Raw genomic sequence first — 27,333 nt, forward strand, 5'->3', positions numbered from 1 at the left:
TTTGTTTTTATTTTTTAATTACAGTCCTCGTTCTTTTGATTTCTTATTTAGTTATATTACTTTTATAAAACTTTTGTTTGTTTTAAATTTAGTCCTTCAATTACAACTTCTCATATGCTTTTTTTTATTTTGGTCTTTATTCTTTTGATTTTTTTTTCTTGGCTCTTTTATTAAAGTTGTATTAGCTTTCAATTTCATCATTCAATTGTTTTATTTTTTTTCTAATTTAACCCTCATTCTTTTGATTTTTTTTCTTTAGTTAAAGTTATTTTTCAATTTAATTTTACCCTCCAATTTAAAATTTGTGTTTGCCCTCTAATTAATTTTTTTATTCTGATTTTCACCCTCATTCTTTTAATTATATATTTTTAAAATATCCTTTTGTGTAGTTGATTTTTTTTCTTTCTTGATTTCATCTTTTGACATTTGATTTGCTGGAGATTCGACTTCTTCTTCTTCTTTTTTTATTTGTACTGCTTCTCATCTAATGATTCTGGTCATAAGCTTGAAAAGTTAATGTCGTTTGATATTTGTTTTTACGATCTTATCATTCTATATTTGTTCATACAAAAATCGTTATCTAGTTCATGAGACCAAGATAAACCTATTAAAATAAAATTGAAGATAATCACAAAAATATATTTTGTGAAAAGAATTTTTTTTTTTTTTGTATCTAATTTTTAAAGATATTATTCTAATTCATCTATAATTTTTTTATGTTTTATATAAATGAACTTTATTTTTCAAAATAAAAAAAAATCATTTTTAAATAATATTTTTTATATATCTGGCTTTGCGTAGTATTTTTTTTAGGGTGTGAGTTTATTTAATTAGTTTTATTTATGTTTTTATTTCTATTATTTTTTATTGAATTAAATAAATAATTTCAGTAAACTCAATCAATTAAGTATTTTATTTTGTGTGATTAAATATTTTGATCTGTATTTACCTCTTAATTTTTCTAATTTCTCTTTTAGTTATTGTTAATAAATTTTTTCATGTTTATTTATATAAATTATTATCAATTTATTTAATTAGATCCTTGTATAGATATTTGAATTTATATTTTGATTTTTTTTATATAAAAAACACATAAAAATTTTACAAATCGTAACTAGCTCATGATTTAAGAGGTGTTTGAAAATGTGGCAATAGTTACTTTTCACTTAAAAATATATTAAAATAATTTTTTTTTTTTTTTAAAAATTATTTTTAATATAAACATATTAAAACAATTTAAAAATATATAATAAATAAATAAATTTTACCGAACCCGGGAGCTTATTCTAGCCTCTAGGTATAAACAACACAGTACGGAGTACAGAATGGAGTAGAAAAGGAAGTGAAAAAAAAAGGGGTTCTTTGTCTCTATAATTGTCTCATCACTCTCTCAGTCATACACCCATCCTCACATTTTGCATACCCAAAGCCAAGCCAAGCCAAGCAAGAGAAGAAATAACCCTCTTCTGGATTTCAAAAACCAATCTCTCTTTCACTGTACTCTGGTCAAAAGAAATGGCACTGAAACCTATTGACAACGCTCTTCCACTTCCACATGAAACTGCCAAATTTGGAGTAAATGAAGAAAGCAAGACTGCATCATTGCCTCCTCCTCCTGCAGATCCGATCATTGATTATATCTCTTCTGAGAATCTTGAACCCATTTCAGATCCTGAATCCGAGATCCAAGCAAGTCTTTATTTTTTGGATCTTTCTTTATTTTTAGACCCATGCTCAGATGCCATTTCATTTTAGATTTTGAAGGGGTTTTTTTTTGTGTGGATATTAATTTTGGGCTCTTTTTTATTTCAGGGTTTAGTGGAAGAGTTAGATTCAAAGGACTGGACAAGGGTTTGCGAGTCGTTGAATAATGTTAGGAGATTTGCACTCTATCACTCGTTGCTCTTGCTGCCAATCTTGTAAGGGTTTTTTTTTTCAGATTTGAGATGATCAGTAGTGTTTCTTGAAGTGTTTTGATGATGTGGTTTTGGGTAAATACTTATAGGGAAAAGGTGATGTTAATGGTGGTGAAAGCTATGAAGAATCCAAGAAGTGCTTTGTGCAAGACATCTATCATGGCTTCATCTGATATTTTCAAGGTCTTTGGTGACCAGTCACTTGACTCTGCTAATAACGCATTTGATAACCTGGTGAGGACTGGTGACTTTGTTTTTCAATTCCTATTTTGTTGCGGCTTGCATTTTGATTTGTTATGTTTCTTGTTTGAATCGTGATTAATGTTTTTGGATTGTAATGTGGTTGCACAGCTGTTGCAACTACTACTGAAAGCTTCCCAAGACAAAAGGTTCGTGTGTGAAGAAGCAGATAAAGCATTAAATGCAATGGTGAAATCCATGACCCCTCTGCCTTTGCTCAATAAGCTCCGGCCTTATGTTAGACATATCAACCCTAGAATCAGGGCCAAAGCTGCCATAACTATCTCTAACTCTGTCTCCAAGATGGTAAAATTATATAAAGCTATATATTTTGTATTCATGTTGCCGAGTTTAGCTTGTGAAGGGGAGAATGATATTTAACTGGTGGGAGTTTATGTGGTGTTGATTGCAGGGCCTAGAAGCAATGAACGAATTTGGGTTGGTTTCGCTGGTTCAAATGGCTGCAGATTTGTTGAATGATAGATTGCCTGAGGCAAGAGAAGCGGCAAGGAACATCGTGACTTGTATATATGAAGCATATACCAGAAATGAGGAGCAGAAGCAGGAATCATGGCAAAACTTTTGCCAATCCAGTTTACCACCTATTCATGCTCAGTCTATGGTCAAAATTACTAGTTCTCAATAATTTTCCGTGTTGTGATAATGTTTACTCTACCAGCAGAGGCAATAGAACCACGCGAAGAAGTTAATACCTTGAGTTTTTGTGTAAATTCTATTTTTAAATGATTTAGAAACAGGTGTTCTGGTGATGTGGTTGGTGTTTCAAGTTCTTTTTTCTCAGTTTTGCATTTGCTTGTTGAAAAAATAGAGGATGTGGTATACAGTACTATTGGATTTCATTGCTAATCGTACAGATTCATTTGATTAAAAGATGGCAAAGCACGAAATGCATTAGCATTCGCTCTTGTGATGTTGTCCAACTTTACATACCAAGGAATGGCTTTGATTAACACGATAGGATCCAGTTTCACAGCTTTTCTTGGAATTATTGGATCTAGGTTTCTCCTGTTTGCTTTTAGTAGCTGCTAAAGGCAGCATTGTTATGGATCCTTGGGTTTTCAATCTTTTCACTGCCGCAGCATGTCATTGGCTCATTGAGCTACTGTCCTTTTCTATTGAATCAAATTACCAGGTTTACTGTTGTCCAATGTATCTTTCAGGCTTCAGCCATCAGCAAACTGGTGCAAAAATTCTCGCCTGACAAATTGTTTGCATGAACAGGAAAAAAAAATCAAGAATCAAAGTGAATGCTTATCGAGCAAGTAGTACAGGAGTACTGAATCCTTCACATGAGAAGAAAAATAATCATCTACACCGATTTAGTTCCTACTTAAATCAAGTCTTTCCCTAAACAAAATTGAGTGGTTATAGCTTTTAAACTTCCATTAGCAGACAAAATTGTCATTCGCAAACCATAGAAAAAGTTATCTTCTTTTTTGGCTCGGATTATGAGAACAGCTGATTGTGAAGAACAACAAGCCATGCTGGGAATTTCTGGTTTGAATGGCCAGTGTAATTTCCTGGTAACAGTGGATTCATATATTTAGAAGACCAGTGGCATGCAAAGTCCTTCAACTCCACCCAAGAACTTCACATGAGCATGCAAATTCCTTAACTCCGCCGGTAACTTCTCATTATCATGCAGAGTCACCAACTCCGAAGGGGAACTTCTAATAAGAATAAGCCTGCAGATTGACAGTGGCTTCCATTGTTAGGTAAACTCATAAAAGAAACCACGTTTGGTTCGTATGTCTTCTCTGCTAGCTGATTTATTTAGGTGCTTTAATTTTGTTCAAGCAAAGAGTACAGAGCCATCTCCGCCTCAGAAAATGGTTGTCCAACATGGAGCTAGCTTAAGCTGCCCCTTCTTCACAACAATTACCTTCTTCGAATGCGATTGCACTGCCTCATGAAGTTCCTGCAAAAAAATCAAGTTTCCTTCCATATTAGAGCATTGATTAAGAGGCATCTGGATCAATATAAAATATACAAAGGTAATCGCAACGAAATTAGTTCTCTCGAGACCCCCAAAATTCAAAATAGGTAGTTGATGGAATCTCAACAGCATCACAGACCTGGTGAGGCCATACAGAAAATTGTCTCATTGAGAGGGAGGGATGCTTCTAAGAAAGTGTATAGGTAAGCTTGACGCCTTTAGAAATCAGAGGTTGGATTGGTTGCTTTTATTTGCAGCAGAACAATGTCAGCACTGGAGTCACCTAAATCCTCAAAGGAGGATTCTGCAAATAACAGAAATTATTGGCATCACAACGGTCCTCAAAAGCAACACAGTAAGAAAAGTCCCCTCCTTCATCTTTCCGAGAAGCCACTCTTGGAGAATAAAGCCCACCAGATTCTTCAAGTTCTAAGCCTCTAGCCTGGGGGGCGCTTAGAAAGTATAAGAAACTCATTCCTATTATTGTTTAGCATTCTTTTATATCAAAGCCATTACATATGGTAGTTCCCTGGTTTTCTAATGCCATTGCTACTCAGTGCAGCAGGCTTATCAAACTTTGAGGGAAGTTCCCTGGTTTTCTTTGGTCAAGCTCTCAGAATTCAGGGTCTCCAAGTCCCTTGATTTTCCTGCGTTCGGAATTTGATTGGAAGACCTTCCTTCCCTGGCCTCCTGGACAGCACCTAAGAGTTTTTACAAACACCCCAAGATTGCAAAAGTTTTAACAACAAACATATCTGAAATTCAGCTGATAGCAGAAATGATAGATTATGCATTCAGCACCATAAAAAACTAAGCCAATATATTTAAATTTCTTCGCGAGCAGAACTCGCATTCCAATATTTGATTAGCTATACAATCATAAATTCCATATTATCAAGAACAATCACCGAAGTTATTTGAGCTTAACAAATATTCAATAAAAGGCACCAGAAATCACACCTTCGTAAGAGTTTCAAGAGCATTAATAGATCCCATTTCCTACCGCAAATCCCCCCTTTCTTTCTCCCACTTGTTCACCTCATTTTGAACTGAATTAAAATGCACATTCCCATCCTTCCTTCTGCCATCCCTTTTCAAAGACCCCGCATCAGTTTTTTCAAACAAACCATTCAGATCACTGCCATCTCTAGTAGAAACACTTCTATTCTTCAAGCCTGAAAATCCCATTGGAGTGCTCCTCGCATCCATTGACGGACTCTTAAACCTAAACTTCTTTTTAAACATCAACTTCTTATTTTCCTCTTTCGAATCCAAACCATCCTCAAAATCCCCAAACGACCCCAAGAACTCCATAAACAAATCCGGCAACCTTCCTCTCTTCGAATTCAACCTCTTCTCCAACTTAACCAATCGAGGACCAATCCCTTCTCAAGCTCACTCCCTTCATCACCCTCAATTAACCCCCTCCTTTCCCTCTCTCTCACTTCCCTGTCCATTACCTTAATTTCATTGATTTTCTCTTCCAATACATTCTCGTTAACATACACCACTCCGTTAACTGTTGAGCACTTGGCAGCATCTTCCACTTGCCAGAAAACACCTTTTTATGCCTACCAGATAAAACCCAAAGCAAGTAGAAGACATGCCACGGAATCTTCGATCAAGAACAACCATATGCCTCTTCTTGCCCAATGCCTGCCTTTTGTTTTCAGGTTTTTTCATACCACATCGAAAAGATATGAGCACTTGTTTAATGAGAGTTGAAAATGCCAAAATCACATGACGTGTTTTCTTCCCAACTTGAAATGCGCGGAGATGACGAGATTAACCTTTGAGACTTAGGTTCAGTTCAGTACAGTGATTGTTTTTGTGGTTTCTTAAAAATCAATTTTATTAAAGTTTATTTTAAAATTTTAGTTGTTTGTTAAAATCAAGGTTGTCAATTCTGTTTTGATAGGTGTTTTATTTTTTTCAATTGGAATTAAATGTTTCAGTTTTGGAGTGTTTCGGCGTGTCCGTTTCGGGTTATATTGTTTATATATATATATATCAACAAAAATAATTCAAATTCAAGATAAATTAATTATAAATTATGCAATACAAACACAATGCCAAACAAATATAATTTCAAAATTTTAAAATATTTTTAAATAGTCAAAATTAAATAGATCTTTAACTTAAATTAATTCAACTTAAGACAAAATATCAAAATATTATGAAAGTAAAATATTTTAACAAAAATATTTTAAATATAAAGTTAGGTCAACGTTATTAAGTGGCTAATGGAATCTAAAGCATCTTTTTTTTTTGCTCAAATTCCTACAAAGTATAAACATGAAAAAAAAAAAAACAACATGAATATAAACCATATATATTAATGATAAATCTAATTTTAAAAAATTAATATCATTGCTAATGAAAATAGTAATAATAATTTTCAATATTATTATTAATATCATTGCTATTGAAAATAGTAATAAAAAAAGATTTTTTTATAATCGAGTGGTTTAATTAATGAAATTGAGCAAGGTTCAATCTGATTCAATGGCTTTTCAAGAGCGAAACGAAACATGTGAAATGAAACCGGAACGTTTAGGGCGGAATTTAGCCGAAAAATCCGAACGGACCGAGATTTAAAATGAGATGAAATTTGTTCCGTTTTCCGTTTTTTTTGAATTGGTATGGAATGTTTCGGTCATTCCAGATGGAACAGAACGGAATTGACAACCTTGGTTAAAACCTATAATTGAAATTGAGATTAAAAAAAAAAATTTTATATATTTGATTAATATGGTTTTTTAGATTAAGGTTTGATTATGAAATTACTTAAAAGGACACACACACACACACACACACACACACACACACACACATAATATATATATATATATGAGTACATAATGAAATGAATAATCTTTGTACATTATGTTTTTCTTTTATTATCTTATCAAACTATTTTTAATTCCATCACGTATAAAATATATATATATGAAGGCCTATGTGATTCTTGATTATCTGAGCAAGCTACAATATCAAGTAAAAAGTCATTCAGAATAAAATTAGAATTGTAATCATATTCAGCAAAAACATCATCATGTTGCGATTTCTTTCTAATATAGTTATGTAGTGTCTTGATACAACCACAATCTCAACTTGTGTTTTATATAGATAAGTAGACATATTTTGTAAAATTATTCACCTTTATTTCCATACCCTAAAAGAATGTCCTATCACATTATATAATTATGAGTGTGCAAGATTAAACACTTCTTCCCGACCATTTGGTTGTCTGCGACATCTAAAATCTTGTAAATGATACCTCTTGCTTTTATAAGGACCCAAACACCCATATTTATTGGGATATTCAACATCAATCAAATAGTATTTGCCTACAAATAAGAACAACATGCTAATTGTTTTCAATAACTAAAAAACTATTATCTAACTTCAATTACCAGCTCTTTAATTTATATGAAATCACAACCTTCCAGTGGTTTTAAAAATTTTATATTACTACTGTTAATAGCCTCGAGAAAAATAAGCGTATTTTATGCATTATCTTCCCATCTTACCCACACAAACATGAACTGCATGTCGAAACTACAAGCAACCATGACATTTTGTGCCAGTACACTTTTTCTTCTAATAAATAGAATTTTTTTATCAGATGATATGCAGGCACGAACATGTGTGCCATCAATTGCACTGACACAAGTCTAAATGAAAAAAATAATGTAAGTAATTAGAAATATTAATAAAATAATTGATATTCATTTAAACAAAAAAAAAATTGCTTGTTTTACCTTGAAATATAGCATATATCTTGGATTCATTGCAATTTCTCTTAGAGTGTTGGTAAATTGTGGATCTATTGAGTTTATGACTTTTATAGCAAACAAACATAATGATTTAAGGGTTTCTTTTATACATTTACTAACAATTTCACCTAAATGTTGAAATCTCTCCTGTATTTTTCTATTTGATGCCCCTATTGCTATTGTAAATGAAAACATTGCCACCTTTTTAATAACACTCATTCTTCTTGAAAGTTTTAAGCCATAATGTGTTTCTAAATCATTATACTGACTCAACAAAGTTGTTGTGTCCATCCTAAACATGTTAACACATCGTTTTCAATAACCTCTTAAAACTTCATGCAACCAACGCATCCCTATATTATATGAAACCATACATGGTTTTTTATGCATATAATTAATATAATACATGTTTATAGCTCCAGTCATGTATATAATTAATTTATTCATATCAAACTATGTCCTTAAAAAAAATTCACCATCATCATCACTTTCATTGTCGTCATCATTATTGTCATCGTCGTTGTCATTGTTGTCGTTTCCATCATCGTCATCTCCAACAACTGAGGCATCACTACCTTCACAACTAGGATAATTAATGTGATCTACAATACGGTTCATTATATTATCATAATCATCATCAAAATCTTTGTTAAATATAGTATTAAACCGTAGATCATCCATATCTTTAATTACATGTAAAAAAAAAAATTTGATAAGTTGTTAATAAAATAACATAAATCCAATTAAATATCATTTAGTAATAAAAAAAAATCAAAGACTTGGGAAGAATAACTTTATCACAAACCTGCCAAGCCTAAGAATGTGTTTCATTTACTCGTAACAAATGCAATTGAGATGTTTATTCTGAAGATAGTTATTTTATTAGAATACATGATAAAAGCATCCCTCATTATATAGAAAAAAAAATTAAATGATGCCTTGGATAAACAATTTGAATTTGTTTGTCGACATTGTTGCAATAAGCATATCTATGTATCTTTTATACATGTTTTGCTTTCAATATATCTGTCTACACAAGTTGTGACATGTATGAACTGTAAAATTTAAATATGGATATTCTTTTGTATCAAACATCTTGTTTCTTTCACATGGTTTTTTTTAGCAAATTATTGTCCTGCCTATATTCTTTGTCCCTACATTTTTGTCTTTATTATTCAAGATTCTTTGTCCCTATATTTTTAGAATTTTTGCTTGTATGGCCAGTTGCACTCTAAAACCCATCACATGCGTCATTTTTAATGGCAGTTTTTGTCAAATAAACATTCATTTGCAGTCTTTGGTCATCCTTTATTTTTGTACCATTTATTTTTTTCTTTTCATATATTTTTCTCCTGCTGGCCAATTGTCTTCACCTTTGTTAGCATTCTCCTACTATTTTTTATTATGTTGGCAAGGTAATAAAGCTAATACTATACCTTCCTTCCCTTTTTTTTAAAGTATGGTATTTTATTAAAAATCACACATCATAACATAAATACTTCAAAAACTTTCCATCCACAACGTTGCACTTTGTAATATTTATTTCCACCAATATTCACAACAAGCATACATATTGAATTATTGAAACAAGCATTCATAAAAATAAAAGTATTACATATTTACGGTAATAATTATACTCACTAAAATATTACATGTTTACATTAAACTAAATGACATCATGCTAAACAATGCAATAACACATCATCTGTAAAAGAGAATTGAACAACAACTAATCTCTTAAATTACAATTCGAATAAAAATAAATACAGGCAATCTAACAGTCCTATAACTAGCATAAAAAGTCCATAACTATAACAACAAATATAATGAATGAAACTAACTTCTGCAAATGAAAAACTGTCAGCTTATTATTCTGTAAATGTAAACATGTATAAATAAATTATCAAGCATGTCAAAACACATTAAATTTACCTAGCATTTTAACATAGTTAATTAATTAATGCTTTAGAAAATAAAATCATACAATGTAAGTTAAGCATGTTTACTTCGTGTATACATTTGCTTCGAACATTTCAACTTCTCTTCAAGACCATTTATACTAGACCACATTTATCTTTTCATTCTTAAACTCAGATACTCCATAGCAAAGTCATGAAAATCAACATCAATTGAAACTCTAAGAATTGAGTAGAGTGTAGCCATTATCTCGGGAATACTACAGCCTTGTTGATCCATATGCAAAGAAGTGGAATCACTTCTAGTTGACATACTCTCAATTAGTTGATCCCATTTTGACAGCAGCTGAACATCAATTTCAGATGTTTTTTTCTTTCTACCTCGAACCTCAAAAGGATATCTTTCTTTTATGTTGCCATTACTCTTTAAGTTGCTGTTGCTCAACATATTCACCCCACCAACCATTCGAGACATGTCATTCTTTAAATTTGAAATCCCATCCTCCTCCGAATCATCGTTTTTTTTCTTCCAAATCAGCACCATCAATGTTGACATTGCTTGTGTCAAGATCGACACCATTGCCACCAAGTACTTTGATGATGGAGCCCATGCATACTCTTTAATAGCAACAATGTTGGAATATGTTCTGTCAAATTTAATCTTCAAAGACGGTTCAATACTAGCATATCTAAATTTTTTGGCTCCTCTAATTTCCTATATAAAAAAATAAAAATAATTAATGCAACATTATGTATTTAAAAAATTTGACACAAATAAAATAAAATTACTAGGATCATGAGGAATTAACCTGAATTTTCATTTTCCACCACTCATCGCTAACTGAAATTGTTTCTAATTCACTACTTCAACCCATACCAGTTTCAAAAATCAACTTTGTTCATATCCTTCAATCCCTTTTGCATCCATCCCTTTGTTTTTTAGTTGTGCTTAAATGAATGTATGGCTAGTTTGTTCTTTGAATGATGTTATAAAAAATTTTCATCCTGTTTTATCAAAATGAGTTTTAGGTCTCATTCTCATATCAAAAGCCTTAATGTATAGGTCACAAAATGTATGCAACATTTTATTTGTCTAAACAGCCTTATCCATGGATTCAAGACCTTCAATTGTATCTTTTAAACATTTAACAAAAGGAAACAAGTAATGATATCATGTTTATATGCAAAAATCAGCATTAACACAAATACAAAATACTTATTATAAATAAATAAATAAAAACTGAAAAGTATAAAATACATGTTGTGGAACACTTTAGTTTATTGAATATATTTAACAAAGCACACTTTAATAACCCTTTTTTAGGGAAAACTGAAAGCATGAGGTGTTGATACAATGTAATTTTAATAATTTGTAAGACAAAACAAAACAAAAAAACGGCAGGCTATGAGGGGTAATTATAAAGATGACTATAAGCAAGTCACATGCTTGCTTATTGTAAAAATCAACAATGAATTTTCATTTTATTCTTTCCACAACTTTCTACTTATTGGATTTCAAGTTTTAAAACTGACTACCTTATCTATTTGTTGGGGTTATTATTGGAGCAACAAGTGTTCTTGTTAATTTTTTAAAGTGAATTTCATTTCTATTTAAGCATTGGATGCCCTTTGATTTCTTGTTTCCCTCAATATCAAATGGAAAGCATAAAGGACACATATAAGAGCTAGCATCACAGTCATACAGTACAGATCAAGTGAATTTGTTCAAGACTTTAAACACTACTTTCTACAAATCAAACTCAATTTGCAATTCAAGACTTTAAACACTGCTTTCTACAAATCAAAACCAATATGCAATTCAACACTTTCAATACTGCTTTCTACAAATTAAACCTAATATGCAATTCAAGACTTTTGTTTGTCACAAACAATATGATTATTTACTCCTCTATATGAACAAAAAAAACCTCAAAACTTTATCAATTATACAACACTCTAATTCAATCCTCACAAAACAAAATATTAAACTTCTTTCCAGCTATATACAAAAAGAAAATAAAGAAGCAACAATTAAATTCAACTATTAGTCGAACTAAAGCAAACCCATTTTAGAGCAGACAAAACCTATGTTAATAAATTAATCGAACATACAAAACAACTATTAGTCGAACTAAAGCAAACCCATTTTAGAGCAGACAAAACCTATGTTAATAAATTAATCGAACATACAAAACTCCATAAAACATGAGTAATTTCAACAAAAAAAAATGTATAAAGAAAAAATCATTTACTTTTGAGAATAAGTTGCATACGAGTGCAGTAATTTGTAATTAATTAACAACATTGAAAATTAATCACAATAAAAACAAAAATAATAGAGCATCATAAAAATTAAAATTTGTAGATAATTAAAATAAATTATAAGATGAAGATAAGGAAGAAACTCATTGTTAGTTTTCTCTTGTTTGAGTTTCCCCAACACGGATTTGCTCTTTATTTCTGCAAACCGAAATAGTAAAGAAATGTTAAACATTATAGGAAATCTACATTGAATTTGATCTGACTTGAAGACGAAAGAAGAAGGGTGGTGCAGGGATATAAGATTTCAATTTACAGAAAAAAAAAAAAAAAAAAAACAAAACAAAAAACAATACAAAGCTTTGATGGATGAGCTTATTAATCACTGACATTACCTTTGGTTGAACGAGTCTAGCAAGGAAAACTCTCAAAGAAATAGAAGGAGGCAAGTTAGAAGAATAAAGACGAGAGAAGGGAATGAAGGGGAATAACAAGGCTGGAAAAATTTAGGAATGAGATGATAATATGATATCTCTGAAATGGTTAGCAATGGTATTGTTGATTTTCATATCTACAAGACATTTTGGTATTTGTTTCCAGTAGTTTTCTTCTCTGTAAATTCTTTGTCGGTGAAGGTGAGAGAGAATGTTTTCAAATAGATAGAACGAGATGAGATGCCCGCGTGCTGCTGCGGGCTTATAAAACAAATACATTGTGTTATAACTGTGAACTAATGCTAGATAAATTATAGAAATTAAAGGTATGATAGAGTAAATATTTCATGACGGGAAAAAAAGTTGTGTTGGTGATCAAAAACTCAGAGACTGAACAAAATGATCTGTAGATATCTATAGTATTTTGTGAGGAAAGATACAGTGCTTTCACTATATGATTTAGCTTTTTAGTTAATAATAAAAAAAATTACAAAGCTAAATTCTCTATCAACTTAATATTAAAAAAAAACCAATAAAGATAATTTTGGAAGGAAAAAAACCCATGAGAAAAAAATATTGCAGCAATTGACAATGTTTTGTAAGGAAAACTATAACGCTTTTCCCAATAAAATAAAATAAAAAACCATTTAGAGAAATATTATAGCAATCCACAGTGTTTTGTGAGAAAAACTACAACGCTTTCCTCATATGATTTAGTTTTATTGTAATTATAATTTTTAACCAACTCAATATTAAAAAAAAAATCGACAAAGATAATTTTAAAAAAAATAATAAAAAAATCACATGGAAAAAACACTGCAACAATTCATAGTGTTTTAAAGAAAAAAAAATATAAAGCTAAATTCTTAATCAGCTCAATATTAAAAAAAAATCGACAGAGACAATTTTAGAAGAAAAAAAAACAAAACAAAACAAACACCAAAAAAAGAGAAAAATATCATGTTGGAAACACTGTAGCAATTCACAGTGTTTTGTGATGAAAGCTACAGTGCTTCGCACATGATTTAGCCTTATTTGTAATGACTTATAATAGTAATTCACAAAAAACTCAATATTAAAAAAAAATAAAATTGAAAAGGATAATTTGAAAAAAATTATAACAAAAAAAACCATGTGGAGAGACACTGTAGCAATCCATAATGTTTTATGAGCAAAGCTACAATGCTTTCCCCACATGATTAAGCTTTATTACAAAGTTAAATTCTTACCAACTCAATATTAGAAAAAATAAAATGGACGAAGATAATTTTGGAAAAAAATATTACAAAAAAAGAAAACACAAAAAAAACTGGAAAAAAAACCATATGAGAAAAAATTGTATTAATTCATAGTGTTTTGTGAGGAAAAACTTGTAATTGAAATTCTTAACCAGCTTAATATTTAAAAAATAAAATTGGCAAAGATAATTTTAGGGAAAAACATAACAAAAACAGGAAAAAACCATGTGAGAAAAAAAAACTGTAGCAATCAACAGTAATTTTTGAGGAAATTTACAGTGCTTTCCTCACATATTATAACTGTAATTTTTAACCAGCTCCATATTAAAAAATAAAATAAAATAAAATAAAATAATTTCAGAGGAAAAAAAAAACCATGCAGAGAAACATTGTAGAAATCAACAATGTTTTAAATAAAAAAAATTACAAAACTAAACTCTCAATCAGCTCAATATTAAAAAAAAATCGACAAATATAATTTTAAAAAATAAAGAAATAAAATAGAAAAAATATGTGAAAAAACATTGCAGCATTCCACATTATTTTAAAGAAAAAAATTAGAAAGCAAACATTTTAACCAAGTCAATATTTAAAAGTTAAAATCAACAAAAATAATTTTGAAAAAAAATTAATAAAAAATGAAAAAAAGAAAAAATAGGAAAGTTGAAAAAAGAAGAAGAAAAGAAACGGAAAAAAAGAGAGGAAAAGTTAGAGAAAAAAAAAACAAAAAAGGAGGAAAGCACTGTTAAAAAATGAAAAAATAGGAAAGTTGAAAAAAAAAAAGTAAATTTGAAAAAAAAAAGAAGAAAAGAAACGGAAAAAAAGAGAGGAAAAGTTAGAAAGAAAAAAAAAGGAGGAAAGCACTGTGGATTATTGTTGTAATCCACAATGCTTTGTGTGTGGGGGAACAGTGATTCCCCCACACCATTTAGAGTATTGTGTAATGCACTCAAAAGCAAATGGAAATTGCTTTTTAGAAATTGAGGCTCAGCCTCGATTTCTTGTGGTAGCCACGTACATAAAAATCATGGTTGATATCTAACCAAACAATGTACAACTACGTTTTAACATAACCACACCCATAGCCACAACATCAAACACTTTTTTAAGAAAGACCCGTTACATGGAATGGGGTGGATGACGTAATGTTTGATTTTATTATTGAAATTGTGTGTTTTGTGATTTTTTGAATTAATTTTTATTGGTATTTTTAGATTGTTTTGATATGCTGATGCTAAAAAATAATTTTTTAAAAATAATAATAATAAAAAACATTATTTTCATGTATTTTTATACAAAAAAATACTTTAAAAAGCAATAACTACTATACTTGCAAACACTATTGTATTTGATTGAAAATATAAGGGCAAATATTTTAAAACAGGAAGTAATGCTGATTTTTTTTTTTGTCTCTAAATAATAATCAAACATTATTTTAAACAAGATTTTTCTACTAAAAAAAATGATAAATCATGTGACCCTTAAAATTCAAAATAGAATTGATACTAAATATAAGCTATGATCCAATGTTTTACTTTGTGATGCTATGAATCAAATTAAATTTGATGTCTTCGAAGATAAAAGGGCTATTCAAGGAAGGAATAAATATTTTTAACAGCCAAATCTATCTCTTGCCCACATCTGACTTTATTATTCCTATAATTAAGGAATCTCATTTAAGCACTTACGAAAGCCTCCACAAATCTTCATTGGTTTGCGGTTTTCTGGTTTTTAATGCTAAAAAAAAATTAGAATCGAACAAAATCGGTTTGGTCCGGTTATATTAATAAGGAATATTATTTTCTTGTTCAGTTGAATTTTTAGGTTAAAATCGGATCGTGAACACCCCTGACTCATTTCGTTTTTTCTTCTGTTTGTTCGACCATTAATATTTTAGAGTGTCTGAAGTAGTTGTTTTTTTAAAAAAAATTTAAATGTATAAAAATAATATATCTTTTTATTTTTAATATTAAAAACATAAAAAAAATTTAATTTATTTTAAAAAATTTAAGGTGTGTTTGGAAATGCGGCAGTGCAAATCACGTTCCCTCAAAATTTAAATTTTGTTTTTATTTAAAATAAATTTTTTTTATGGTTTTATATTGTTTTAATGTACTAATATTAAAAAAAATTTATTTTAATATATTTTTAAACAAAATAAATTTTAAATCGTCATCACCACCACAACCCACAACTACACCTATAAAAATTACGCGTTTCAACTGCTTTTAACTCAATTAATTATCTTCTCCCAATTAATTATCTTCTCCTGCGGGTACAGTTTTTGTACTTAGTTTAATACTTTTTTTAAAAATAGATTCTTTTTTTTAAATACTTCCTTTAAAATTCGAACCTCAAAAACCCAGGAAGGAACAAACGTATCAATCTAACATGAAACCAAGCTGACTGGAAGAAGAAAACTTGTGGGTGAAAATCTTAATTGGGAATTCAATTGTGTAATGATCACACAAATAGATAAGATCTATGTTGTGTTGGTGCACTTCTGGTAATATGGTGTTATATGTTTTTATAAAATATTTTTTAATTAAAATTTTTTAAAATTATCTTTTAATATATATACATAATATTAATACATTAAAATTATCAAATTATATATAAAAAATAATTTATTTTTTTAAAAAATAAAAATTAATTTAAAAAACACTTTCAAATGGGTAAATCAAGTAAAACAAATACCATGTTTTTATGTTTAAAAAATATTTTTAATTTTTTTTAATTTTAAATTATTTTGATATATTAATTTTAAAAAATAAAAAATATATTTTTTAAATAAAAAATATATTTTTTTAAATAACAAATATTTTAAAAATTAAACATTGACACATTACCAAACGCTATCTACAAAAACCAAAGAAAAACATCAAGAGAGACAAAACCTAAATCCCCCGTCTCATGCAATGAATCCACATGTCCTGTTGTTAAACGGCATCATCACACTTCGGCAAACCTGAAACAACAGCAAAAGCAAAAACCCTATCTCTTATTCCTTCCCCACCAACACAACCCTATCTCCTTGCCCTGCCTCACCAGACCAGAGATTTTCCTTGCTTTGGCATTTATGCGTGTGTTGTTATACTGTGTTTACTGATAAAAACAAGAACTTGTAGCCATGGCCTCAAAGATCCAAGTCCCTGTTTCCACAACACAAGGAACCCCACCTTCACTACCATCATCTACAGGTTTTCTCCCTATCCGAGCTCCTATAACTGTTGATGATTTTCAATCAGATGGTTAAAAAACTGACACCTCTGATAGCGACATTGGTAGTAGTCGTAGTGGTACTGGTAGTAATATAGATAATGGGTTTGTGAGTGGTGAAGAAGAGTTTGATTCTGCATCCGAGAGGCCTTTTTTAGGCGACCCAGATGAGGAAAACAGTGAAGAGGGTGATTTTGGTGGCATGTATCGGGTTTCTAGACCTTTTGTGGCTGACCCAGATGAAGAAATTTCAGTTCTTGAGGAGGTAGAGGAGGAGAGTGGTGTAACTGATGAATTTATCCCTGTTGTTGGGTTGGACAGTGCGAATTCGAATGGAGTTAGGCCTATTGCTCAGTTGTCAATGGATGATGATGAATTTGATAAGGTGACTGGTGATGAGGGAATGGTGAGTGAAGTGGAAGATGGAAGCTTTTCGGGTGTTGTCAAAGTTCCTAGTTTTGGGGCTCAAGAGATTGTGGATGTTGCATCTCTAGTTAAGGTGCTGGATATTGAAGAGGATAAAGAAGATGGGTTATTGGTTCAGAGTAATTCTTCTTCTGATGACAACAAATCGAGGTTGTCAACGGAGAGGGATATTGGAGCTGATAGTTGTATTTTGGGTCCTAAAGATGCGGTTGTGACAAATGGTTCTGCTAATGACTCTGGTTCAGTTAAATTGGTCGAGGACAATGGCCATATTGTAACAGTTACTCAGCCCACGAACTTGCGGGTGAATGGTGATTCTCCTGAAAACTCCGAAGGGGATAACATGGAAGATGTGCGAGAAAGCAATACAAATTCCTCTGGTATCAAAGATGAAGCAAACCGTGATTCAGAAACAATAGGAGGACAAAAAGGCTTCCTTTCTGATGATGACATTGAAGAGTTAATTTTTGGTGGCTCTGGAACAACCAAGCTCATCATGAATGAATTAGAGCAAAATTCAGCCTTCTCTCCCCCCCCAGGTATTGAAGCTTATCATGATCATCCGCAGACGATAGATGGAGAGATTACCATGGACTCAGATGAAGATACAGACTCAGATGAAGAAGCAGACGTAGTTAGAGAGCCAGTAGGAAAACAGTTGTTTGATTCTGCTGCATTTGCTGCTCTTTTAAAAGCAGCAACTGGTGCTGAATTGGATGGGGGCAGAATAGCACTAAGCTCTGTTGATGGTTCTGGATTATTTTCTCTTGAAAATCCTGCCGGTTCAGGTTTCCAGTTTCGCACAAGGAGACATGCTCCCCCACCAGATATGGTAAAGCGTACTTTAAGTGAAGAAGAAAAGAAGATTTTAGAGAAGATACAGCACATAAGGGTGAAGTTCTTGAGGCTTGTCCAGCGGCTAGGACAGTCTCCTGAAGATTCTATTGTTGAATCAGTGCTACATCGGCTGGACCCAGATGAAGGGAGACGTGTTAGTCGAGAGTTTAGCCTTGAAACTGCTAAGAGTATGGCCATGCAACTTGAAACAGAGGGCAAAGATGATTTAAACTTCTCTTTGAACATTTTGGTTCTCGGGAAAACTGGGGTGGGGAAGAGTGCCACCATTAATTCTATTTTTGGTGAGAAGAGAGTTGAGATCAATGCGTTTGCACCTGCCACAACTAGGGTTAATGAGATTGTTGGAACAATTGATGGAGTTAGAATCAGAATCATCGACACACCAGGTCTCAGGTCCTCTGTAAAGGAAGCGGCTACCAACCGGAAAATACTAGCTTCTGTAAAAAAGCTGATTAACAAGTTTCCTCCAGATGTTGTCCTCTATGTTGACCGGTTAGACACCCATGATAGAGATCGCAATGATTTGCTGCTTTTAAGTTCGCTTTCCAGAACTCTAACTTCATCAATATGGAAAAATGCAATTGTCACTCTGACGCATGCCACTTCTCCTCCTCCTGATGGACCATCTGGGTCATCCCTAGCTTTTGAGGTGTATGTTGCTCAACGATCTCATGTTATTCAGCAAGCAATCAGCCAAGCAGTTGGTGATTCGTACCTGATGCATCCGAGTATGAAGCATCCGGTGTCTCTTGTTGAGAATCATTCTTTGTGCCAGAAGAACGAGAACGGGGAAAATGTCCTCCCTAATGGACAAAGCTGGAGACCCCAATTATTACTGCTGTGTTACTCACTGAAGGTTTTGTCTGAAGCAAGTTCTATATCCAAGCCTCAAGATCTTATTGACCACAAGAAGCCTTTTGGTTTACGGCTCCGCTCTTTACCTCTACCCCACCTCGTGTCTTCTCTGTTGCATTCTCGCCCTCATCTAAAACTCCCTACTGATCTGGGTGATGAGGACATTGATTCAGACATGGACTTGGTTGACCTCCCTGATTCGGATGCAGAAGATGAGGATGAATATGACCAGCTTCCACCATTCAAGCCTTTGAGGAAATCTCAGGTTCAGAAGCTCAGCAAAGAGCAAAAGAAAGCTTATTTTGAGGAGTATGATTATCGGGTGAAACTCCTTCAAAAGAAGCAGTGGAGAGACAATTTGAAAAGGTTGAAGGAGATAAAGAAGAGAGGCAAAGATTGCAGTGATGACATTGGGGAAGATGTGGACCTGGAAGATGAAGGTCCGGCACCAGTGCCTGTGCCTCTGCCTGACTTTGTCCTCCCACAATCATTTGACAGTGACAATCCTTCATACAGGTACCGAGCTTTGGAGCCTGCATCACATTTTCTTGTCAGGCCAGTTTTGGATGGCCAGGGCTGGGATCATGATTGCGGATATGATGGTGTTAACATCGAAAGTAATCTTGCTATTGCTGGTCGGTTTCCTGGTGCATTTACAGTTCAAATCACAAAAGATAAGAAAGACTTCAATATCCAATTAGATTCTTCAATTTGTGCTAAGCACGGAGAAAATGGATCAACTATGGTGGGATTCGACATCCAGACTATTGGAAGGCAGCTTGCTTATATCTTGCGTAGTGAGACCAAACTCAAAAAGTTTAGGATGAACAAATCATCAGCCGGGATATCTGTTACTCGACTAGGTGAAAATGTAGCCACTGGATTCAAGATTGAGGATCAGATTGCAGTTGGAAAGCGCTTGGCTTTGGTGGGAAATGCTGGCACTGTGAGATCAGGTAACGATACTGCCTATGGAGCCAACTTTGAAGTGCGGCTCAAGAGTAAAGATTTTCCTATAGAGCAGGACCAATCCACATTAGGTCTGTCCTTGATGAAGTGGAGGGGTGATTTAGGTCTGATGGCCCATTTACAGTCTCAATTCTCCATTGGTCGGAATTCCAAAATAGCTGTCCATGTTGGAATGAACAATAAGCGAAGCGGCCAGATCTCCATCAAGACAAGCAGCTCGGAACTGCAAGCTGCACTTATTGGTATTGTGCCAATTGCAGTATCCATCCTTCAGAGTATTTATCCTGGTTCTAATGCAGGACGCACCAATATACTAGATTATTGAGTGCTTTTTCCCAGTTTAATTAGTGCTATTAGTCATCACCTGGGTTTTCATGGGGAATAAACTTTGGTATTGTGCCAATTGCAGTGTCCTTCATCCTTCAGAGTATTTATCCTGGTTTGAATGCAGGACACTCAAATATACGAGATTATCAAGTGCTTTTTTTCCAGTTTAATCAGTGCTATTAATCATCACCTAAGTTTTCATAGGGAAATAAACTTTCAGCAAAGGCTATTCACTGCCTTGCATATGCTCATGATCACAACAGCTTTGTTCAGTCTTCTGTACATTTTATTTATTTATTAGGCTTGCCAAGTTGTTACATTATGAGATGAAGACTAGATACAGTGCTCTATGAAGTGGCTTGTTAACTCTTTTGATTCTTGTTTTTACTAGTCATCTTAATTAATATGTGAAAGAGCATATAGGAAGGTGAAACACAAAATTAAAAGGACTTGGTTCATTGTATTTTTTGACAGTGGTTTACTGCTGTATATTTAACACCAGCCAAGTTTATTTGTATTTTAATTCCAGCTAACTATTTATATAATATACAGTATTTGCCTTGGATTCACATGGATTTGCCCACCTGCAAGTATACTTTTGATATGCCTTGATCATTGTCAAATGCGTGAGTCCTGGTTTTGCGGTGGTAGGAATTTTATTTGCAAGTTGTGGAATGGAATTCAGTTTGGCCATGGTCAGGATATTTTCTCTTGTTTTGAAGATGGAATTATTTGGTTTTCCTGTGGGCTTTTGTGTCAGGGTCATGTTCTTAATCTTCATCTGCTCCTTTGGATATGGTTTCTTGTGTTTTTTTGATGGGCTATTGTTTTTTGGAATCCATAGTTATCTGATGTGTTTTGGTCTCTTTTGTTGGTAGCTAAATGTAAAAGTGTAGGAGATGAATTTTGGAGAACTAGGTTTCCTAACCAATTGAAGGCAAAAGTGAGAATTCATTTTGTTTTACTTTTTTCCCTCCATAATAAGGTTCATGGTCAGTTGGGGCCTTGAAGGTATGGAAACTTGTCATATGCTTTCTCTTGTAGTCATTAGTCAATTGAGTTCCATTCTTTTATCTGAAATTTTGGATCTTTTGATCAGTGTGGTCTCACAAATTTGTTCTATAATTGCTTGGAATTTATCCTAACCACCTAATCAGCTTTGGCAGGAATCAACTAAAATATGTATGTAATTCTATCTTCTCAGCACACGTTGTATATTTAGATAATAACAATATTACAGGAATAATTGTATTTTTAGTAAAGGAGTTTATAATTTTGAAATCATGGCACTTTCCTTCCTAATCTTCATTTCAGCTGGAAATTCTCCTTTCTGGGAAGAACATAGTCAAATTACTCTGTTTCAAAAAAATTCTGACAGCTTTGGCAGGGATCGACTAAAATATGTGTTGCTTGTTTCATTGCCTTAACTTTTTCAGCCACTTGCAAGTATGGACTTGTTTACACAGGGATGCTTGTTGGGAATGGGCAATTGCTCCTCGTGTCTCTCCGTCTCCAAGATATCAACATGCAGCAGCGGTTTTTTTGCTTGAATATATTTTGTCTTAATTGACTTGCTACTTTCCATAAAGGTTAATCGCTCCTCAATGTTGCAATTTATGTCTTTGCAAATGCAAGGCTCCATGTATCTGGACTCTGGAGGGGCACTTGGTGGTGATTGCATGGTGGAAGATTCATCAAGTGTTGCAGGTAAATCCTGAGTTTTCAATCTTTAGGACTTTTACCTATGGTTTTTTAAGAGATGGTTTTAGACACATCACTCAAAAACGTAACACGGCCTGCAAATATTTCGCCAAATTGTCTGCTTTTCTGGTAGATGCCCGATTTAACCGGTTTCATGGTGTACATGTAACTATGAGAGAGATTTTATTTTAGCTGAGTGCTATGTGGTCCTACAAGGATGCAAAACTCTTGCAGCTGATATTGCAGGTTTTATGGTTTTTTTGTCCTTTTTTCCTGCACTGTTTGCATCTAATAACACTGCATCCAACATCATCATCATTTTAATTTAGCCGTCAGTGGAGTGGAAACAAATCCAGCTCCAGTGATCTTGTTGCTACTTATTAGATTGTATTTATTACTGTGTAATTACTATATTGTGTCAATAAATGATTCTACCTAGTATTCTAACTATAACCTCATGTTTTCCCACATATAGTGTTGGATACTGCAGCAGGAGTTTGCTGTGAGACCAAATCTGTCGGTACCAGTCCAAGGACTAGCAGGTACAGTGCTGATGCTGCTGGTGGGGATACCACAGTTGAGCTAACTAGATGTTGTAGCCGCTGCAGTGGGTGACTTGATTTTTATTTATGGTGTTTTATCCGGTGGTATGAGATGATCTTACTATAACAATTGCTGCATTTGCTTGCCAGTTTTCTTTTGCCCTTTTGGCCTACAAGGTTCCAACACCATAAAATCACTGTATAGGTAAAATCTACGTTTTGATGAGCAAAATTATCAGGATGTTATGAACAGATGGATGAGGGACACCTGTTAGTGGATTTTACTTGATGCTTCTCAGTAGGTTCTGAACTGGAATGTGACTGGCTGAATATGACATAATGCTAGAATTTGGTGGAGTAAATTTGACAAAATATGGAATGCTGTTAAAAAATCGAGCAGATTTGCTAATATGTCATATATAGCTTTTAATTGGCGTAATCTGTGCTTCAGTGGCTTGAAAAGTTGACAGTTTTTAGAACAAACATTCTGAATTTCCTGGAGAAGCCTGAATAGGGCTGGAATGTTGCTAACCTATATGAATTGGCTCAAATGATTGGTAGCCAATAAGCTTAAACTTTTTGTAAGGTGAAGATGCCTTCAAGAAGCAATGGTTTATAATAATCTTTCAAATGGATTGTCAAAATACCAATTGAAAGTGTTTTATTTACTAATCATTTATCAATCATTATAGATTATGAACTACACTTGAAAAAGAAGAAGAAGAAAAAGAAATCAACTCCTGTTCTAGTATTTAGGATACCAGTTTTGCTTAATTCTTCCAACCCTCTTCTCCTATCGTGTTTTTTTGGTTGTAGTTTCCAAGCACATGCCCCTTCTGTCATGTTTGGACTGTCATCTCTCACCTGATTCCTAGCATCCATGCGACTCATTTTGCCTTGTTGGATTAAAGGAAATCAGGTCATAGCACATCTCTTAAAGCTTTATGGCTGGAAACCTCTAGTTTGCTGGCAATTTTTAGGATTGCAACAAAATAGCAGTTCTTTGTGACAGTGCTGAAATGATACTTGCAAGTGAAGCAAGTGTCTTACTGCTTAAGGTTCTGTCAAGAAAGTTTTTTGATTTGCATGGGCAATCTGGGGTTCTGATGCACCTTTTTGATGAATATGGCTTCCCTTCAACTGCCAGTGACATTTCGTAAGCATTTTTGCTCTGCTATTTTGTATCTTATGTTATTTTTTGTGTATGTTTTAGGATTTTGATTCTATTATTTAGTATAAGTTGGTTTTCTAGCCTGTTTAAAGACATTATAAACCTTTTAAAGAGGCAAATTTAGTCTGATTAATATTTCAGAAATAAAATAAGATTTTGGTTTGATGAGGTCCACAGGCCGACTATTCCTCGGATGCTTTTGGTACAGTCTTTACCATTTGTGCTTTGTGACCGAGTTGGGGCTTGGAAATCTTGCTCCCTGTCTTCTTGCTTTCAAGCATGTAATATGTATGTTGTGTTTTGGCCTTGTGCCATTTCTTCGTCAGCTCATCCTTTCTATAGTTTTTAAACCCGTTTAGTGACCGGTCCGGTCTAAAACCTGAATTTCAGGTTTTGACTAGGTCGTCCAGGTCAATTTTTATTTTTAAAAAAAATTAAAATGATATTATTTTGGTAAAAAAAAATCAACGAGTTACAACTAGATTTTTTATTGGGTTTTGCCGAGTCAACCTGTCGGGTCACACGGGATCATAGTTTTTTCTATTTTTTCTTCAACCTGATCTTGTTCCAACTCCAGGTCAGTTGGATTCCGAGTCGACCATCCGAGCCGAGCCGGGTTTTAAAATTATGATTATCCAAGTAATTATCCATGCATAAACCTTTTTTTTTTTTAATTCCTGTAATGCATGTGCTGCCCAAAATAATTTCTGGACAAGAGTTAAGTTCCACTTCAATTCATATTTTTGGAGCCCCATTTTTTTTTTTTTTTTCATTTATGAGGTTAGGAGCCCCATCTCATCAAGACAAACAACTCTTCGTGGATACTATGATAGCTTGTGATACATAAAATTAATGTTAGCAATTACCCTTTTTTGATTTAACATAAAGAAAATTCTCCTTATTGCACACAAAATAAATAATTTAATTTAATTACATTAATATCTTGTAGTTTATTTATTTTATTCTTACTTTTTTTATTATTTTTTAAAGAATTACATTTTATATCATGAATGAAAACAATTTTTTTAATTTGAATAAAATAACCGAACTTCTCTTGTATATAATATATCATAAAACTCTACCAGCAACATATCATAATCTCTTTTTTTAGAAGAGTTCTTTCTTTTCAATGTTAATTTCTCTCTCTTCTCGTGAATATATAAACCCAAATCAAGTTGCTAAATTAATGTTTTTAATTGATCAGATACACGAAACAAAATAATAGTAATAAAAAAACCCCAAAAATTTCACTATTATTATTATATATATATATATATATAAATAAAAAGACTAAAATCTCTAATTTTAATGTGGATTAGCATAGTAAAATTACTTTGTTGTCATTAACAATACAAAACTCATAACTTAATTTTGAGGGGGTAAAATGATCATTTTTACATGATTAAATTGTTAATTCAAAATTTACAGGAATTCACCTAGGACCTTTTTTGCACAATAAAATTATTAAACTACCCTTAAAACCTAATTGAATTAAACTTGAGAGTGATGGACTTTTCAAGCATTACAAAGTTTTTTGAACAGTGAGTTACTCCTAGAATTAAATTTTTATAAGGTTAAGTCCAAGGGTTTTTTTGTCATTTCATATAGATTTTTTGTAATAAGTTAGTTGGTGTGGGGGCATTTAAGTCTTTTATTGAAATATAATATTATTCTAAATAAAAAGTTGTTGGCATGCGCAACACCTGCATCTTTCATACGATGCGTGCTGCGCCATCTTGATAGCCGAATACTATATCCCAAGGAGGTGTTTGATGCGTTTCGCCGCCCTCTTCACAGTGGTGTGGTGCATTTAGCCACCCTCTACACGGTAGAGCTTCTATGATATTTTTTCTTTCCCCATCTTTTCTCTCTTTTTAGCCTTGAAAAACATGTTGTCCTTGTAAACAATGTGTAAGTAAGCAAATTCATGCATCAACCTAAAGATCCACACTGGCAAGCTATCAAAAGAATTCTTAGATATCTCAAAAATACAATGAATTATGGCCTTTATTTCACAAGTTTATGAGATCATTTTCTCAATGCATACAGTGATGCTGACTAGGCTACCGATAAAGATAATAGATGTAGTATTGGGGCGTACTGTATTTTCCATGGCTCTAATCTTATCAGTTGGAGTTATAAACAACAACAAACTATTGCTCGCGGTATTACTAAATCAAAATACAAATTACTATCCAAAACAGCGGCTGAATTACATTGGATCCAATTCATTCTCCATGATCTATGGTTCCCTTTGCCAACCAGTCCACAGTTATGGTGTAATAATATTGGTGCAACATATTTGTTCTCTAATCCAATCTTCTATACAAGAACTAAACATATTGAAATAGATTTTCACTATGTACAGGATCAAGTCTTGGCAAATAAACTTCAGGTCTCATTTCTCTCTACAAAGCAGCAACTTGCTAATTTATTGATCAAGTCTTTGTCCTTTGCTTGTTTTCAGCTTCTGCAAAACAATCTTCATGTTCAAGATTTGCCTATTCGGTTAAGGGGGTGTGTTGAAGATAAATCTGATCCTAAGATAAACTCAGTCAAAACATGATGACTATCTCTAATATCTTGCGGGCAACAACTCTGATTACAATTGTGATAATATTTTTTGAGTTTTGAATAGCTAAAGTATAGGAAGCAGTTATAAACGTTTGTGTTTAAATATACAATTAATGTACATACTACAAGTAAAGGAAAATAGAGGATCACTTTTCATTCATCTGTATCTCTCTCTCTCTCTCTCTGTAGTAATTTAAGTTTGAGATTCTTCAAGGAGCAAATGGCAAAGGAACTATTTGATTCTCTTTCAGGAGTGGAGGTTTCCCATGATCATTCACGGAGAATTCATGAGCAGGTTATTGCATACTCGGGTGGAGAAGTGGATGCAATCAAGGAACAATTTGGAGAGGAATTATTTGATGCTTCTTCAGGGAGAATTGATGGCCAGATTACTGCAGAATCGGGTGAAGAAGGGGACATAGATATGGAGAGCAATCAAGGAACAAATTGGCTGCTCTTTTGAAAGCAGCAACTAGTGCTGGTGTGGATGGAGGCAGAGTTGCATTAACCTCTCCTGACGGTTCCAGAGTATTTTCTCTTGATCGTGGATGTAGTGAAGAATGATTGAGAAGATACAGAAAATGGCAGTGAAGTTCTTGAGGTTTGTCCAGCGTCTCGGACAATCCCCTGAAGATTCCATAGCTGCACAGGTGTTGCACGGGCTGGTTTGGGGCTACTAGAGCACATGTTAATCAAGAGTTTTAGCCTTGAAAATGCCAAGAAAATGGCCATGCAGCTTGAAGCTGAGGGGAAAGATGATTTGGACTTCTCTTTGAACATCTTGTTCTTGGGAAAACTGGAGTGGGAAAGAGTGCAGCCGTTAATTCTATTTTCGGTGAGAAGCAAGTAGAGATCAATGCTTTTGAAGCTCCACAACTATGGTGAAGGAAATTGTTGGAACAGTAGACGGAGTTAAACTCAGAATCATCGACACACCAGGTTATGGTGACAT

General features: G+C 33.0%; 1 protein-coding gene, 1 long non-coding RNA gene and 1 pseudogene across 2 annotated transcripts; 2 read left to right on the forward strand and 1 right to left on the reverse strand.

Annotated features, from left to right (window-relative positions):
• Window positions 1-1,342: 1,342 nt before the first annotated feature.
• Window positions 1,343-2,926, forward strand: LOC118036973 (uncharacterized). The gene is made up of 5 exons (XM_035042844.2): window positions 1,343-1,689; window positions 1,813-1,919; window positions 2,006-2,150; window positions 2,268-2,462; window positions 2,569-2,926. The coding sequence occupies exons 1-5, from the start codon at window positions 1,516-1,518 to the stop codon at window positions 2,800-2,802; spliced, it is 855 nt and encodes a 284-aa protein (XP_034898735.1). The 5' UTR covers window positions 1,343-1,515; the 3' UTR covers window positions 2,803-2,926.
• A 478-nt stretch (window positions 2,927-3,404) lies between these two features.
• Window positions 3,405-5,840, reverse strand: LOC118036974 (uncharacterized). Its single transcript, XR_004685484.2, has 3 exons — window positions 5,074-5,840; window positions 4,253-4,814; window positions 3,405-4,095 (listed from the first exon to the last, which is right to left on the reverse strand). It is a non-coding gene; the product is annotated as an uncharacterized lncRNA (long non-coding RNA).
• Window positions 5,841-16,621: 10,781 nt separating this feature from the next.
• On the forward strand, window positions 16,622-20,763 carry LOC118036975 (translocase of chloroplast 159, chloroplastic-like; annotated as a pseudogene).
• The last annotated feature ends 6,570 nt before the right edge of the window (window positions 20,764-27,333 follow it).

The sequence above is a fragment of the Populus alba genome, chromosome 10 (assembly GCF_005239225.2).
Source record: "Populus alba chromosome 10, ASM523922v2, whole genome shotgun sequence".
In the NCBI taxonomy this organism is placed as follows: Eukaryota; Viridiplantae; Streptophyta; class Magnoliopsida; order Malpighiales; family Salicaceae; genus Populus; species Populus alba.

Bases quoted from the DNA above. Each gene is read 5' to 3' on its own strand.
- LOC118036973 (XM_035042844.2), top strand. From the start codon at position 1,516: ATGGCACTGAAACCTATTGACAACGCTCTTCCACTTCCACATGAAACT. The intron at 1,690-1,812 runs GCAAGTCTTTAT...TTTTTATTTCAG, and splicing joins ATCCTGAATCCGAGATCCAA to GGTTTAGTGGAAGAGTTAGA. The intron at 2,463-2,568 runs GTAAAATTATAT...TGTTGATTGCAG, and splicing joins CTAACTCTGTCTCCAAGATG to GGCCTAGAAGCAATGAACGA.